The sequence below is a fragment of the Panthera tigris genome, chromosome D1, assembly GCF_018350195.1.
Source record: "Panthera tigris isolate Pti1 chromosome D1, P.tigris_Pti1_mat1.1, whole genome shotgun sequence".
Lineage (NCBI taxonomy): Eukaryota > Metazoa > Chordata > Mammalia > Carnivora > Felidae > Panthera > Panthera tigris.
In genome coordinates, this window is record NC_056669.1 from 111,299,421 (window position 1) to 111,313,323 (window position 13,903).

Consider the following 13,903-nt stretch of genomic DNA (forward strand, 5'->3'; position numbering starts at 1 on the left):
ACTGTGGGGTCCCGCAGCACTAAGTTACATACTTGTAACATGACATTTGTAACAGACATTGTGATGGTCTGTTTCTCTTCTCCCCTCCAGGCTGTGAACTGGGGGAAGCAGCATTTTCAACAGCTCTGTGTTCCCCAAACCTGGACCATGCCTGGCTCAGAGTGGTCTGCACCTGTTCATGAAATGAACATTCCACTCCGCTGAACTAAATACTGGCATCGTGTCGATTTCTTGGGAGACAAGATACTTGGAGTGTGGTGCAAATACTGGCTGGATGAATTAAGCTGGTGCACTTGAGGAGAGCTGGAAGTTTCCCTCTGCTCCAGACCCTGGGTCGGGGGGTGCAAACTCATATTTATGTGTGGTCAATGTTTGTTCGATGAATGGATATGTGCATGAAAGAAAGGTGTGGTTCTGGACCCAAGGAGATAAAGCCCGTAGGAGGCAACGCCCATTCTTGGTGAGCTCACAACGGGAACGGAGGCATCTGCCTTAGAAGGGTTCACGGGCTCCCCATGCCAACTTCGCGTAGACTTGGGTTAGTTCAGGGGCTCCCGGCTGCCTCCCCACGGGCAGTCAGTAGCCGGTGGCGCCCGGCAGCAATGCTCTGACCTTTTGCCTTGTGAAGAGTTTGTGCTCCAGGCGTCAAACTGGGAAGGGGGAGGAGCATCTGCTTTAAATTGTTAAAGATGTATCTACCATCCTCTGCGTCTGCAAGATCTAGCGCTAGCGTGGCACTTGGCTCGTAACAGGTGTTTTCAAAAGGTTAAGTGCAAACCGTGAATATGAATAAGGACAAGGATGAGAATGACCACCCTCTGATTGTCCTTGAGATAACAGCCGTGGGGCAGGTCTGTGTCATTTTTCCATCCTGCAGATGAGGCGCCGAGTCCCAGCGGGCTCTCCTGAGTTGCCCAGGCCCACACTGCAGGTTGAAGCACGTGCTGGGAGTTGAACCAGCTGGGCCTGGTTCCAGAGCCTGCACTCCCCGCGCAGCGCCCAGGAGCCTCCGCATCCTGCGCGGCCCGCCTGGGCCTCCGCAGGTATAGCAGGTAAGCCTCGGAGAGGGGGCCCTACATAGAAACCGCGTGTCCTTGTGCGTCCTGTGTGGCTCGGTCCCCAGGAGCCGCCGCCAGCAGGTGACTCGCGCCTGGGCGCGCCGTCCGGTGAGGTGTGTGGACGTGGCGTCTGGGAAGGGTCTGGCGCAGAACCTGGTGCACAGAGGACGCTCGGTAACGGCCTTCGGCGTCCCCGCGGCTGTAGGAGGCCACGTGGAGCAGGTGCCCTCGGGGAGCCGGACCTCAGCCCCGAGCCGCGGCTCCCGCGGGGAGACCCCCTACCTGGGCAGGGGCGGGGCTCCGGCGGCACCCAGCCAATCGGCTCCCGGGAGGCCCGCCCCGCCCACCCGAGAGGGCGGCGCTTGCGCACTCGGCCTCCGCGGCTCTCCTCGCAGGGGGCGGGGCCGGCCCGCGGCGCTCGGCGCTGACGCCACGCCGACGCGCCCGACGTCGGGCACGTTGACGCCGGCGACGCGCAGCCGGGCCCGCTCCTCCTGCGCTCCGCCAGTGTCCGGCCGCGGGCCGGCCTTAGTGACTGGGGGCTGCGGGCCCGGGGCCGGCGGGCGCGGGCGCGGGCTGCCTTCGTCGGGCCCCGAGCTCGCCCGGAGCGAGCAGCCGCCCGCGACCGCCGCGGAGCCTCGCCCGCTCCCGCCGGCGAGCAAGGTAAGGGAGCGGGACACCGAGGCGGGCTCGGGGCGGAGCGGGGCCGAGGTCGCCCCGGGCGCCGGCCCCCTCCCCGCGGCGGCTGCTCGGCGCTCGCTGTCAGCCCCCCCCCCCCCCACTTTCCCCGGCCGGGACCCCCGGCGGACGCGCCCCGAGGGCCGGGCTCCTGCGGCCGCGCGCCGCTCCCTCCCCTGACCGCGGCGCCCCGGTGGCCCCGGTCACTCGGTCACCCCGGCGCCGGGCGCGGGTCCCGAGGACCTGTGGCCGGGAGAAGCAGCGACCCGGGCTGCGCTCCGGTTGTCGGCGGCTGTCGCCTCCCCGGGGTCCGGCGGCTCTGCGGCGCCCGGCGCGGCCGCGAGTGGGGCGGAGGTCGTTGTCGCCGTCCGGCGCGCAGCCCTGGGCATCGCCTTGTCCGGGGCGCAGCCTCGGGAACCGGCCCCCCGGCCCTCGTGCCGGCGTGCGGTTGGAGACCCTTCGGAGCGGCTCGTAGTCTCCCCTTTCACTTTTCCTTCCTTCCTGGCCGCCCGCGGCCGGAGCGACCTGCTTCATTTGTGGAAGTTTTCTTTCTCCTTTCTCTCTCTCTCTCTCTCTCTTTTTTGTTTCTGGCTGTTAACTTACGTAAGTTAGGTCGACTGGCCGTTGCACGTTTGCAGCCGTTGAAAAACACCTTTCGCGGCCCTTAAGGAATCCGGTTCCTTTTAGCGCTTCACCAGATCCAGCCCGAGAATTCGGGGAGCCGTCAGCCCTCCTCGGGAGCTGACTGCACACATTCCTGTAAGATGCCTGATGGATTTTGTACTTGTCAGGTTTACTGGCTGTATGCTCCTTCTGTGCTCTTCCTGAAAAATGATTGGGTGGCACGGGTTTTGACTTTTTCTCTCCCCCCACCGGGAAAGCGGGAGAAAAAAAAAAAGTTTACAGAAGCACAGTTGTTTTCAACAACTGGAAAGTACAGCTTTGCAAACAAAATACCACAGGGTTTGTCCTTTAGGGGAGGGGTAGGCTTGGGTCTTTACCCCTAGGCTGGATTATTGTCCGTACAGACGTGTTCATCTCGCGTGTTCTGGCACTTGGGCCTTGTGTTTTCCCGGCTTCTCGTCTGTTCAGAGCATAACAGCCAGCTCTGAGAGTAACGAGGCCGCCAACCTTTCAGTTATTAGCTACAGACAGCCGTAAAGTTGCAGCTTTGTGGGAGCCTTTAGTTTGCACTTGATGACTGTAGCCTGGGTCTTTCATTTCAAGATGATGTGCGAGGTGATGCCGACCATCAGTGAGGCAGAAGGCCCGCCGGGAGGAAGCGGGACCCACGGGTCGGGCTCCCCTTCGCAGCCGGATGCAGATTCCCACTTTGAGCAGTTGATGGTGTCCATGCTGGAGGAGAGGGACCGTCTTCTGGACACGCTGCGGGAGACTCAGGAAACGCTGGCGTTGACCCAGGGGAAGTTGCACGAGGTCGGTCACGAGAGAGATTCCTTGCAGAGACAGCTCAACACTGCCCTTCCACAGGTACGGATGCTTTTCACCTGCACCCTCTCAGACTTTGTCCTTCTAAACGTTGTGTCCCGGTATCGGCTTTCGTGGTGTTAGTATCTTGGGTGAGTGTCGTGCGTAACCATCTGTGAAGTGGCGGCCCTGGTTTTCGTAAGTCACATTCGGGCAGAGTTGACCCCCCGGCGGGGAACAGAGTCCGCGGTGCTCTAAAGTCAGGCGCTTTACTCTGTCTCGTAACGCTTGTCCCTTTCCTCGGGAAGCGGGAGGAACCGCGGAGATGGGGGACGCCGCCCTAGAGATTTTGGGAAAGGGCCGTGAGGCAACCAGGCTGCGTGGTGCCTTCTCTTCTGTCATCTCAGGCCATTTCCTGCCGCACGTGTACTTCTCCCGGATTTTGTCACAGATTCCCAATTTTCTAATGAAATTTAATGGACAGACTGGCTCGATTTCCCAGGAAGGATATTTTCACAGGCCATCTTTATACGAACACCCGCGTTTTATAAGCCGAAGTTGTTATGGGGGCTGTGAGACTGAGATTAATTCCTTTGGAACTTTCCCTGTGGCTGATGAGAATCGTAAAGCTTGAGAGAACACTGAAGTTGTTGGTCTGAGTAGATTACCCCGGGCCTGGCGTTTCGTGGCTTTTTCTGGCGGAGCTGAGCGAGGATGTAACGGTAGGTGAGGGCCGAAAGCGTCGCCCAGGCAGGCGGAAGGTGAGTGGCACCGAGCGTGCGGGAGGCACGGGGGCTGCTTGGGTGTTCACGCACCGTGTTGGTGTCCCTCGGCTCGCCCAGGAGCCAGCGTACACGCGTGTGCGGGTCTGCAGTGCGCAGGTAGTAAATGGATAATTGCTAGCCCGAATGCGTTTCTTGGCTGTGGTCCGCTCTCCTGAAAGACTGATGAGCCCAACGTTTGCATTTCCTTTTTAGCAACAATAATCTGACGTTATTCCTGTGGCGCTCCTTTTCTGCTGGGGCAGAGAACCGTCACGGCTTTCTCACAGGAGCCTCACAAATCATCTGGGGTGTCTAGGCCAGGTTTTATTTCCGCGAGCTCAAGAGCGCAGGCCAAGTGAAGCTCTACCAGGATTTCGTTGGGCTTGTACGTTTTTGTTTTTCGTAGTTTTGTTTCTTTGTTTTGTAATTGTATTTGTTTTAGTGGAACTTGAGGTGGTGCTCCGAAGTGCATATGAAATGCTTCTGTGTTTGAGCAGCTAGATTTTTGGAAGGCTGAGCACACACCACATCACGACAGAATGGAAGGGACAGCAGTTTTGTGCAGTAGAGGTTGTCACACCAGGGGGGTGGTGACACAGTCGCTCAGTGATTTGTTTTCAGCCTGGGAGTGCTTTGCTGAGTGGAGAATGCAACGGTAGCTTCCCACCTCCCCTTCTTCCCCCCTCCCCACCGCCCTACCTCCCCACCTGAGGACCTCCCCACCACGCTGCCTCCCCCCCTCCCCTGAGGACTGGAGACCGGCATTTCAGAAACACGGGAACCGTTGAGTAAACTTGTTCCGGACTTTTCCCTCTCCTGATCCCCGTCTCACGTTTGGCAGCTGATAGTGTGGGCGGACAGGTATGTAAGTAAAGTGAGTGCACTTGTGCCGTGGGGTGTTGTGTACGCGAGTAGTAATACTCTAAAAAATTGTAACTATAACATAGTCAGAAAAATTCACTGAAATGTACATTCGCGATTGTGAACTTTTCACTCGGGGAACGCATTCTTGGAACCACCACCTGGATGAAGAAATGGAACCTCACCGCGCTTCCCAGAATTCCACTCCCGCCCACTCCTGGCGAACGTCCCCCAGAGCTAACCACGGTCTTGACCTTCACCAGTGATTGCTTTGGCATGTTCTTGGCTTCGCGACGAGCTCACCCTTCAGCGCTGTGCGTGCGCGATGCGCCCGCTTGCCTCGTGTGGCTGTGCCGGTCCTCCCCTGCCGTCGAGGGCCCGGTGTGCGAGCACAGCATGGTTTATTCTTTCTCCCGCGGGTGCTGCGGTTTGTGCAGAGGCTGCCCCGCGGATCCGCGTACATCTCTGTAGGGTGTGCTCGGTGGAGCGGGGCGTGAGTGGTGGCACGTGTGTCTGTTCCCCGCCAGCAACGGTGCTGATGCCTGCTGGTGCCGGTTCTCGTGTGTGAGCTGTGTGCTGGGGCTCAGGTGCCGGGAGGTGTGGTGTGAACGTGCTGCTCCCTCGGGACCCGCTCCCCGTGTGCTTCTGGGCCACTTGCGGGTTTCTTTTGTGAAATAATTGCCTTTTGCCCATTTTATGATTGGGTTGTCTGTTTTGTTTTTTATTGATTCGAAGGAATTCTTTCTATGTATTTTGAACATCTGTGAATGGCAGATGTTTTCACATTCTTGTGTGTGTCTGCCTTCCATTCTCTCAGTGTTGCCTTTTGGTAACTTCCTTTTGTTTTTTCCAAGTAGTATGACCATTTTTATGTTTCTTGCCTTGTACTGGCCAGGGCCTCCGGTACAGTGTTGAACGGAAGTGGTGAGAATAGGTGTCCTTGTCTCCTTCCAGATATTGGAGAAAAGGCTTTCGGTATTTTTTTTTTATTAGCAAGGTGATTTTTTTAATTAAGTAATTTTTAAAAATTTGCATCCAGGTTAGTTAGCGTATAGTGCAACCATGATTTCACGAGTAGGTTCCTTAGTGCCCCTGACCCATTTAGCCCATCTCCCCTCCCACAACCCCTCCAGTAACCCTCAGTTTGTTCTCCATATTTATGAGTCTCTTCTGTTTTGTCCTCTCCCTGTTTTTATGTTATTTTTGCTTCCCTTCCCTTATGTTCATCTGTTTTGTCTCTTAAAGTCCTCATGTGAGTGAAGTCATATATTTGTCTTTCTCTGCCTAATTTCGTTTAGCGTAATACAGTCTAGTTCCATCCATGTAGTTGCCAATGGCAAGATTTCATTCTTTTTGATTGCCGAGTAAGACTCCATTGTATATATATATATGTATATATATATATATATATATATATATATATATACACACACCACATCTTCTTGATCCATTCATCCATCGATGGCCATTTGGGCTCTTTCCATACTTTGGGCATTGTCGATAGTGCTGCTATAAATATGGGAGTACACATGCCCCTTCAAAACAGCACACCTGTATCTCTTGGATAAATACCTAGTAGTGCAATTGCTGGGTCGTAGGGTAGTTCTATTTTTAATTTTTTGAGGAACCTCCCTACTGTTTTCCAGCGTGGCTGCATCAGTTTGCATTCCCACCAGCAGTGCAAAAGACATCTTCGCTCTCCACATCCTCACCAACATCTGTTGTTGCTTGAGTTGTTAACGTGAGCCATTCTGACAGGTGTCAGGTGGTATCTCATTGCGGTTTTGATGTGTCTTTCCCTGATGATGAGTGATGTGGAGCATTTTTTCATGTGTCGGTCGGCCATCTGGAGGTCTTCTTTGGAAAAGTGTCTGTTCATGTCTTTTGCCCATTTCTTCACTGGATTATTTGTGTTTTGGGTGTTGAGTTCGATAAGTTCTTTATAGATTTTGGATACTAAGCCTGTATCTGATATGTCACCTGCAAATATCTTCTCCCATTCTGTCGGATGCCTTTTAGTTTTGTTGATTGTTTCCTTTGCTGTGCAGAAGCTTTTTATTTTGATGAGGTCCCAATAGTTCATTTTTGCTTTGGTTTCCAGCAAGGTGATCTATTAAAGTTTACTTATTTATTTATTTAGAGAGTGCATGGGGTAAGGGCAGAGAGAGAAGGGGAGAGAGAGAGCATCCCAAGCTGACTCCACACTGTCAGCACGGAGTCTGATGTCGGGCTCGAACTCACAAACTGTGAGATCATGACCTGAGCTGAAATCAAGAGTTGGACACTTAACTGACTGAGGCACCCAGGTGCCCCAAAGCTTTCAGTATTTTACCACTACATATGACACCTGCCGTGGCTTCATTGGTAGATACTTTTACCAAAATATGAAAATTCTCCTCTATTTTTAGTTTCCTAAGTTTTTTTTTTTTTTTTTTAATCATCAATTATATTACATTTTCTTAAATGTGATTTCTCCATCTTTTGGGACAAGTGTTTTTTTTTTTTTTTTTTTTTTATAATGTTGTGGTTTAACTTAGAAATGTTTTTGTCCTTCTAGAATAATCCCAAGAATATGTATTCTCTTTTCACTGGATTTTATTTGTTAATATTTTGCTTAGGATTCTTGCATCTGTATTCATGAGAGAGGTGGGTCTTCAGTCATACTTTCTGGTACCGGCCTTGCTGGGGTTTGGGGTTAAGGTTGTGCTGCTCTCATAAAACAAGGGAGGAAGCACACCTTGTGCTTTCCCAGAAGAATTTTTTTGTGTTTACTTTTTGGAAGAATTGATAGGCAAAACCTGCTGATGCAGTTGTGAGAAGGTTTTTAATTTCAGATGTGTGTTTTTTATTGTAGAAATATGATTTTTCTGATTTTATATTTCTTCTTGTGTCTGTTTAGATAAGGCATTTTGTTTTCTAGGAATTTGCTCAGACCACCCAGACTTTCCAAGTAATAAGTGTAGTTTATAGTATCCTTCCTATCTGCAGCATCTGTTGTGATACTTCCTTTTAAAAATTCTTGATACTGGTAATTTGTGCTTTGTCTCTTTTTCAGAGAACCAACTTGGGTGCCCTTTTGATTTCTGCTATTTAATATTTGTTTTCTATTGAGTTAACTTCTGGTCTGTTTTTTCTTCTGTCTACTTTGTTTTCGTTTGCTGTTCTTTTTTCTAGTTCTTGAACTAAATATTTAATTTGATTTTTAGCCTTTATTCTCTTCCAGTATATGTATTTTATTTATTTGCTTGTTTGTTTATTCATTTTAGAATGAGAATGTGAGCAGGGGAGAGAGAGGCAGAGGGAGAGAGAGAGAGAATCTCAGACAGGCTCCTCACTCAGTGCGGAGCCTGGCTCAGGGCTTGATCCCGTGGCACTGAGATCATAACCTGAGCCGAAATCAAGAGTTGGTCACCAACCGATTGAGCCACCCAAGTGTCCCTATAATATGTGTATTTTAAAGCTGTAAGTTTCCCTTTAAGCACACCTTTATTGATCTCACAAGTTTTTGTTTTTTTTTTTTTTTTTTTTTTTTATCTCACAAGTTTTGATAAGCCAGAGTTTTATTGTCTTTTATGTGAAACTATTTTCTAACTTTCATTGTGGCATCTTTTTCTTAATTCATAACAATTTTTAGGAGCATATCGCATCTTGATGTTTAGGGGGATTTTCTCGTTCTCTTTGTGCTGATTTCTAGCTTAATTCCATGAAGGTATCTGTCTCAGTGTTTTTGGGTGGCTGTAACAAAATACCATAGGCTGGCTGCCTAATAAGCAACAGAAGCTTCTTTCCTGTAGTTCAGGAGACTGGGAAGTTCTCAAGATCAAGGCGTCTGCAGATTCAGTGTCAGGTGAGAGCAGCTTCCTGGTTCATCGACAGCCTGCTTCTCCCTGTCCTCATGTGGTGGCAGGGGTGACGGTGCTCTCTCAGCCGCCCATGACTGGTCACCACCAGAAGTCTCCCTGTCTTCATACCATCACTTTGGGGGTGATGAATTTTGGGAGGATATAAACTGTTAATCTAATGCAATCCCTAAATACGCCCTGCAGTATTTCAGTCCTTTGAGATGAGTTGACTTTCCTAATGGCCTAGCATATATTCATTTTCATTAACTGTTCCTTGGGCACGTGAAAATAATGTGTATTGTGGGGAATGCAGTATTCTATAATTATAGGTTAGATGAAGTTTGTTAATGACGTAATTCAGATTCTAGTAACCACTTTAAATCAAGTAAGGAATAGGTGAGAATGAGTTTAATAATATTACTAACACGCATATCCAAAATATCATTTCGGTGTATAGTCAGCGTGAGAAAAAGCTAATGAAATATTTTGCATTCTCTTTTATCATGTTGTCTTTAAAATATGGTGTGCATTTTATACTTTCCACACATCGCAGTTTGGAGGAGCCTCATTTCAAGTACTTAAAATAAAGCACGTGACCGCATATTGGGCAGCCCCGTCCTCCTCCCTTGATTCTTCTGTTGTTGTCGGTTCTGTCAGATACTGAGAGATGTATCTTCAAGTCTCCCATCGTGATTATGGATGTGGCTATTTTTCCTTTTCTATTTTTGTCAATTTTTATGTATTTTGAGATTGCGCTATTAGGTACATTCAAATTTAGAACTCTTGTTTTCTTGGTAGATGGAACTTTCATCACGAAATGTTCTTCTTTGTCTCTAGTAATGTTTTTTGCTTTAGAGGTTCCTTTATTGCCTGGTCCTATTTGCCACATCAGTTCTCTCTTCGGTAGGGTTTTGGGTATCTTTTACTTTCATCTGTCTGTGATCTTACATTTTAAGGTGGACCTTTGTGGACGGTGTATGCCTAGTTTTATTTTAATGAATTTGACAGCCTTTACCTTTTGCTTGGAGTGTTTGTTTAAATGTAATGACTGATACGTTGGTTTACATGTACCGTATTACTAGTTTCTTCTTTGTCCCACCTGTTCTGTGTTCTTTTTCTCTCTGGCCTTCTTTTATTTATTTATTTTTTAATTTTTTTTTTTTAAGTTTTTTAAATTTATTTTTGACAGAGTGCGGGCATGCGCTGGGGAGGGGCCGAGAGAGAGGGAGACACAGAATCCGAAGCAGGCTCCAGGCTCTGAGCCGGCAGCACAGAGCCCGGCGTGGGGCTCGAACTCACAAACTGTGAGATCATGACCGGGCCGGAGTCGGACGCTCAACCGACTGAGCCACCCAGGTGCCCCTCTCTGGCCTTCTTTTAGAAGTATGATGTATTTTTTAATTGTATTCTTCTCTGTTAGGTTATTGGAATATATATATATATTGCGAGATGCGGGTGCATTTTAAACTTACGCCTGATTCAGTATTTGCACTCCTTCCCTGACCCTGCTCTTTCCTTTGACACTTGAACTGCACTGAGCTCCCCTTCACCTTCTTTGTCGTGTAATATTTTTAAATTTTGGATTGGTTTTGGCGTTGTGCAGTTAATGCTTGTTACGATTTGTTCTCATAGTTACCCTTTCTGTTGCGAAGTTGTTCTGCACTCCTTGTTTTTTCATGTTTCTGTCAGAGACTTCTTTTCCTCAAAGAGCTGCATTAATACTTCTTTTGGTTCGTGTCTTTGGTTGGTGAGTTGTCCTTTTTTTTCCCCCAAAAACAATCTTTACTTTGCCCTCACTTTTGAAGAACGTTTCTGTTAGGTAAAGGCTTCCAGGTCGGTGGTTATTTTTGTTCAGCGTTTTATAGATGCTAATCCATCATCTGGCTTCCTTTCCTTTTCTTGAAAAGTCAGCTGCTAGTGTTGTTGTCCCACGGAAGGTGGTATCTTTTTCCTCTCATGACTTTTAACATCTTTTTCCCTCAGGCATTCTTTGTGGAGTCACTGTATTGGTTCTTTTATCAGTTTTGGAAAAGTTTTGACTCTTATCTCTGTAGGGATCTAGTACTCCCCATTCTGTGTTTCCTCTACTTTGAGGGTTCTCATTGGACCTTTTTACCATGTCCTGTGTGTCTCTCGGGCTCCTCTATTTTCTTGACTTTTTCCTCTGACTGTTGTCTAGGTATATTTTTTTACTGACCTATCTTCCGGTTCACTGAGTCTCTCTTCACCCATGTCTAGTCTGATGTTAAGCCCACAGATTGAGTTCTTAATTTTAGCTACAATAATTTTCAGTTTTAGAATCTGTTCTGATTCTCTGAAAATTTCCCATTTGTCAAATATGTTTTTGAACAGTTGACATCTGCATCCAGTAATTCCAGTCTATGGGTCTCCTCCTGGTCTGTTTCTGTTCTTTTTTTCTTTTGGTCCTTATGTTATACCTTGTTTTTTTTTTTTAAGTTTGCTTATTTATTTTGAGAGAGAGGGAGAGAGTGCAGGGGAGGGGCAGAAAAAGAGGAAGAGAGAGAGACTCCCAAGCAGACTCCATGCTGTGAGCACAGAGCTCGACCCAGGGCTCAGACTTACAAACCTGAGTGGAAACCGAGTTCTGGATGCTTAACTGACTAGCCTGAGCTACCCTGTGCCTCTCTCTCTCCCTCTATCTCTCTCTTTCTTTCTTTCTTTCTTTCTTTCTTTCCTTTAGTTTTTACTTGTTTTATTAAAATTTTTTTTTTTTTTTTGTTACTGTTTATTTACTTTTGAGAGAGAGAGCATGAGCAGGAGAGGGGCAGAGAGAGAGGGAGAAGCAGAATCTGAAGCAGGCTCCGGGCTCTGAGCCGTCAGCATAGAGCCTGATGCAGGGCTCGAACCCACGAACCGTGAGATCATGACCTGAGCCGAAGTTGGATGCTTAACCGACTGAGCCACCCAGGCATCCCTTTTCTTTTCTTTTTTTTTTTAATTGCATGTGGGACATTATGGAGAAGCGTAGAGGCTCTTCGTGGGGCTGTATTCCTTTGGCGTTTCATCTGACACACCCCGCGTGGGGAGGCTTCTGGGCCCAGTCAGGCGCGAGTGACCTGAGAGTGGGGCTCAGGCTTTGTAAGGTGCAGTGTGAGCTGCCTTCCCGCTGCCCCCCACCCCCATGGAACCCTCCAGGATCTCCATCTGGAGGCCCGGAGTGTTTCCCAGGGCCCCTCCTTCGTGGTAGGTCCCGAAGCCCGGTTATTTTCTCCCCAGCCCCGTGAGATCACTGAAGGCTCAGCTTCTCAGGCCGTGCTTGCTGAGTGCCGGGGTCATTTTCTGTGCCTCCCTGTGGTGTCCAGAGCTCGGTTAGCCGCGACTTTCTGCCTGGCTTTCCGTTATGTTTCCTTTCCAGCTCATTGGTATATTGTCTCAAATCCCTGATGAAAATCAGAATCATCCAATGCCTTGAGGGAGAGAGAGGACTCTGAATATTAGAGTTGGCTCAGTGGGCTTCCCTTTTGCTTGCGGTCTCAGTCCCTCCGGTCGTGGCCGCCTCAGTATCTCTTCGATGCCTTCAGACACGCTTAAAATCGTATTCGTCTTTTCTAGTCTGTGATGGGTTGGCTTGCAGACTACTCGTGTGTGAGTGCAAGGCGGGAAGACCTAGAAGTCACAGTAAACGTGTTGGTCATCACCAGTTGGTACGGGAGAAAACGAAACCCACTAGTCCTGGCCTAGTACCCGTCGTTCTTCTAATCTGGATCTCCAGTTTGCCCACGCTCAGCCCGTGTCCGTGGAGTGGTGATGGTGTCAGCGGGCCAGCCGCCGGTGCCGCCGTCCTCCCCTGCCGGGCGCCCGCCCAGGGCAGGCTTTGTGGTGACGATCTGGCCATACAGGGCAGGCTGAGGAGGTGGTTGGCTAAAGTGACACTTACTCTGTGACTTGATCACAGCGTCTGATCAGCGTTGTTTGTTTTTTAATTTTTTTTAATGTTTGTTTTTGAGAGAGAGAGACAGAGTGTAAGCAGGGGAGGGGCAGAGAGTGGGAGACCCAGAATCCGAAGCAGGCTGGGGGCGGGATGCCCCTCAGCTGCAGTGCAGCCCCCACCACAAGGGTTTCTGTGTCGCTGCACCTGAATCGTCTGCACAGGCACAACCGCCCACCCTTGTTGAGCCCCTTTGTGACTCTGCACCGTCACAGGCTCCGGGCTCCGGCTTCTGTGCTCCTTGGAGACGGTGGTGGAGGCACACCTGAAAGAGGGAAGGAGTTGGGAGCAGATGCTGCCTACTGGCACGCTGTGGTCCACGAGAGGCCTTTTCGGGAGAGGTTGCTCGGGGGCTGAGGCTGAGAGAACACTCTCCCAGCACTGCGACTGCAGGGCCAGACCGGGGTCAGGGACAAACTTGGCCTTGTTTTAAGCCATGGAAGGGGAGGCAGGTGGGGCACCAGGCAGCTGGTGGTGGGACAGAGCCTTGCCCCGTTGAGGGCCCCGGGGCATTGTGGCCTCGGGGAGGGACTGGCATGATTTGGTTGAGTTTTTTAAAAGCTGGTGCTGGTACTGTGTGGATAGTGGGTTGGGGGAGGAGACAAGAATGGATGCAGTGTAGACGCCATTGGGTAGAGTGGCTCCTTCTAGTGTGTGGGTTGAGCTGTAAGATTCGTGCTTTAGGCGACAGGTACAAGCCGCTCACGTCACCCATCACATAAAGCACAGGACAGGGTGCGTCTTTATAGCCTATACAGAGCTACGTAATGTTTAAAAGCAGCGTGTGTGATATTTACGTGTGTGGGTACAAGGCGTACACGAAAGTATTCCCCCGTTCCTGGAGTGCGTGGCAGGCACTGTACTAGGTGCTGAACACGGAGTCTGTGCTGCAGGTACCTCGCCCCGAGACGTGTGAGGTTTGACGGAGGGCAATGGAAGGGCATGGGAGCGTGTGGTTCGGTGGAAGGGGGGGAACGTGTGCCCAGGGCGGCTGCAGGATGGCCGTTTCGTCCCCTGGGTCGGCGTGGGTCAGACCCGGGGAGGCGGTTTTCCTTGGGAGGTTCGGCTGCCCTGTGTTCTCCTTCATGCACCGCACCCTGTCTCCCGGACGCCTTTCCGAGCACCTCGTAGTGAAGCTCCATCTGGGCGGACTGTGGGCTCTTCGAGTTCCGCACGGGCCACCACCCTCCTCCCCACACCTGTGCCTCCTCCTGGGAACAGGGCAGCTTGCTCCCCGGTCCGGTGGTCAGAAGCCAGGGAGACGGCTTTGCCTCCTTCCTGCTCTTCCCTCTCCCTGCCGGTCCGTGGGTCCTGTGGCGTGGA

The 13,903-nt window shown here is 50.3% G+C and overlaps 1 protein-coding gene across 4 annotated transcripts in view; it reads left to right on the forward strand.

Annotated features, from left to right (window-relative positions):
- The first annotated feature begins 1,598 nt into the window (after positions 1–1,598).
- Positions 1,599–13,903, forward strand: part of PPFIA1 (PTPRF interacting protein alpha 1) — a 90,623-nt gene continuing 78,318 nt past the window's right edge. For 2 of the 4 annotated variants that reach the window (XM_042957596.1, XM_042957595.1), the window contains exons 1-2: positions 1,599–1,721; positions 2,964–3,227. In XM_042957596.1, coding sequence (XP_042813530.1) covers positions 2,964–3,227 — 264 coding nt within the window. In that variant the 5' untranslated portion in view covers positions 1,599–1,721. Of the gene's footprint in view, positions 1,722–2,016; positions 2,496–2,963; positions 3,228–13,903 lie in introns of those variants that run through there. The other 2 variants (XM_042957593.1, XM_042957594.1) reach the window with 2 other exon arrangements.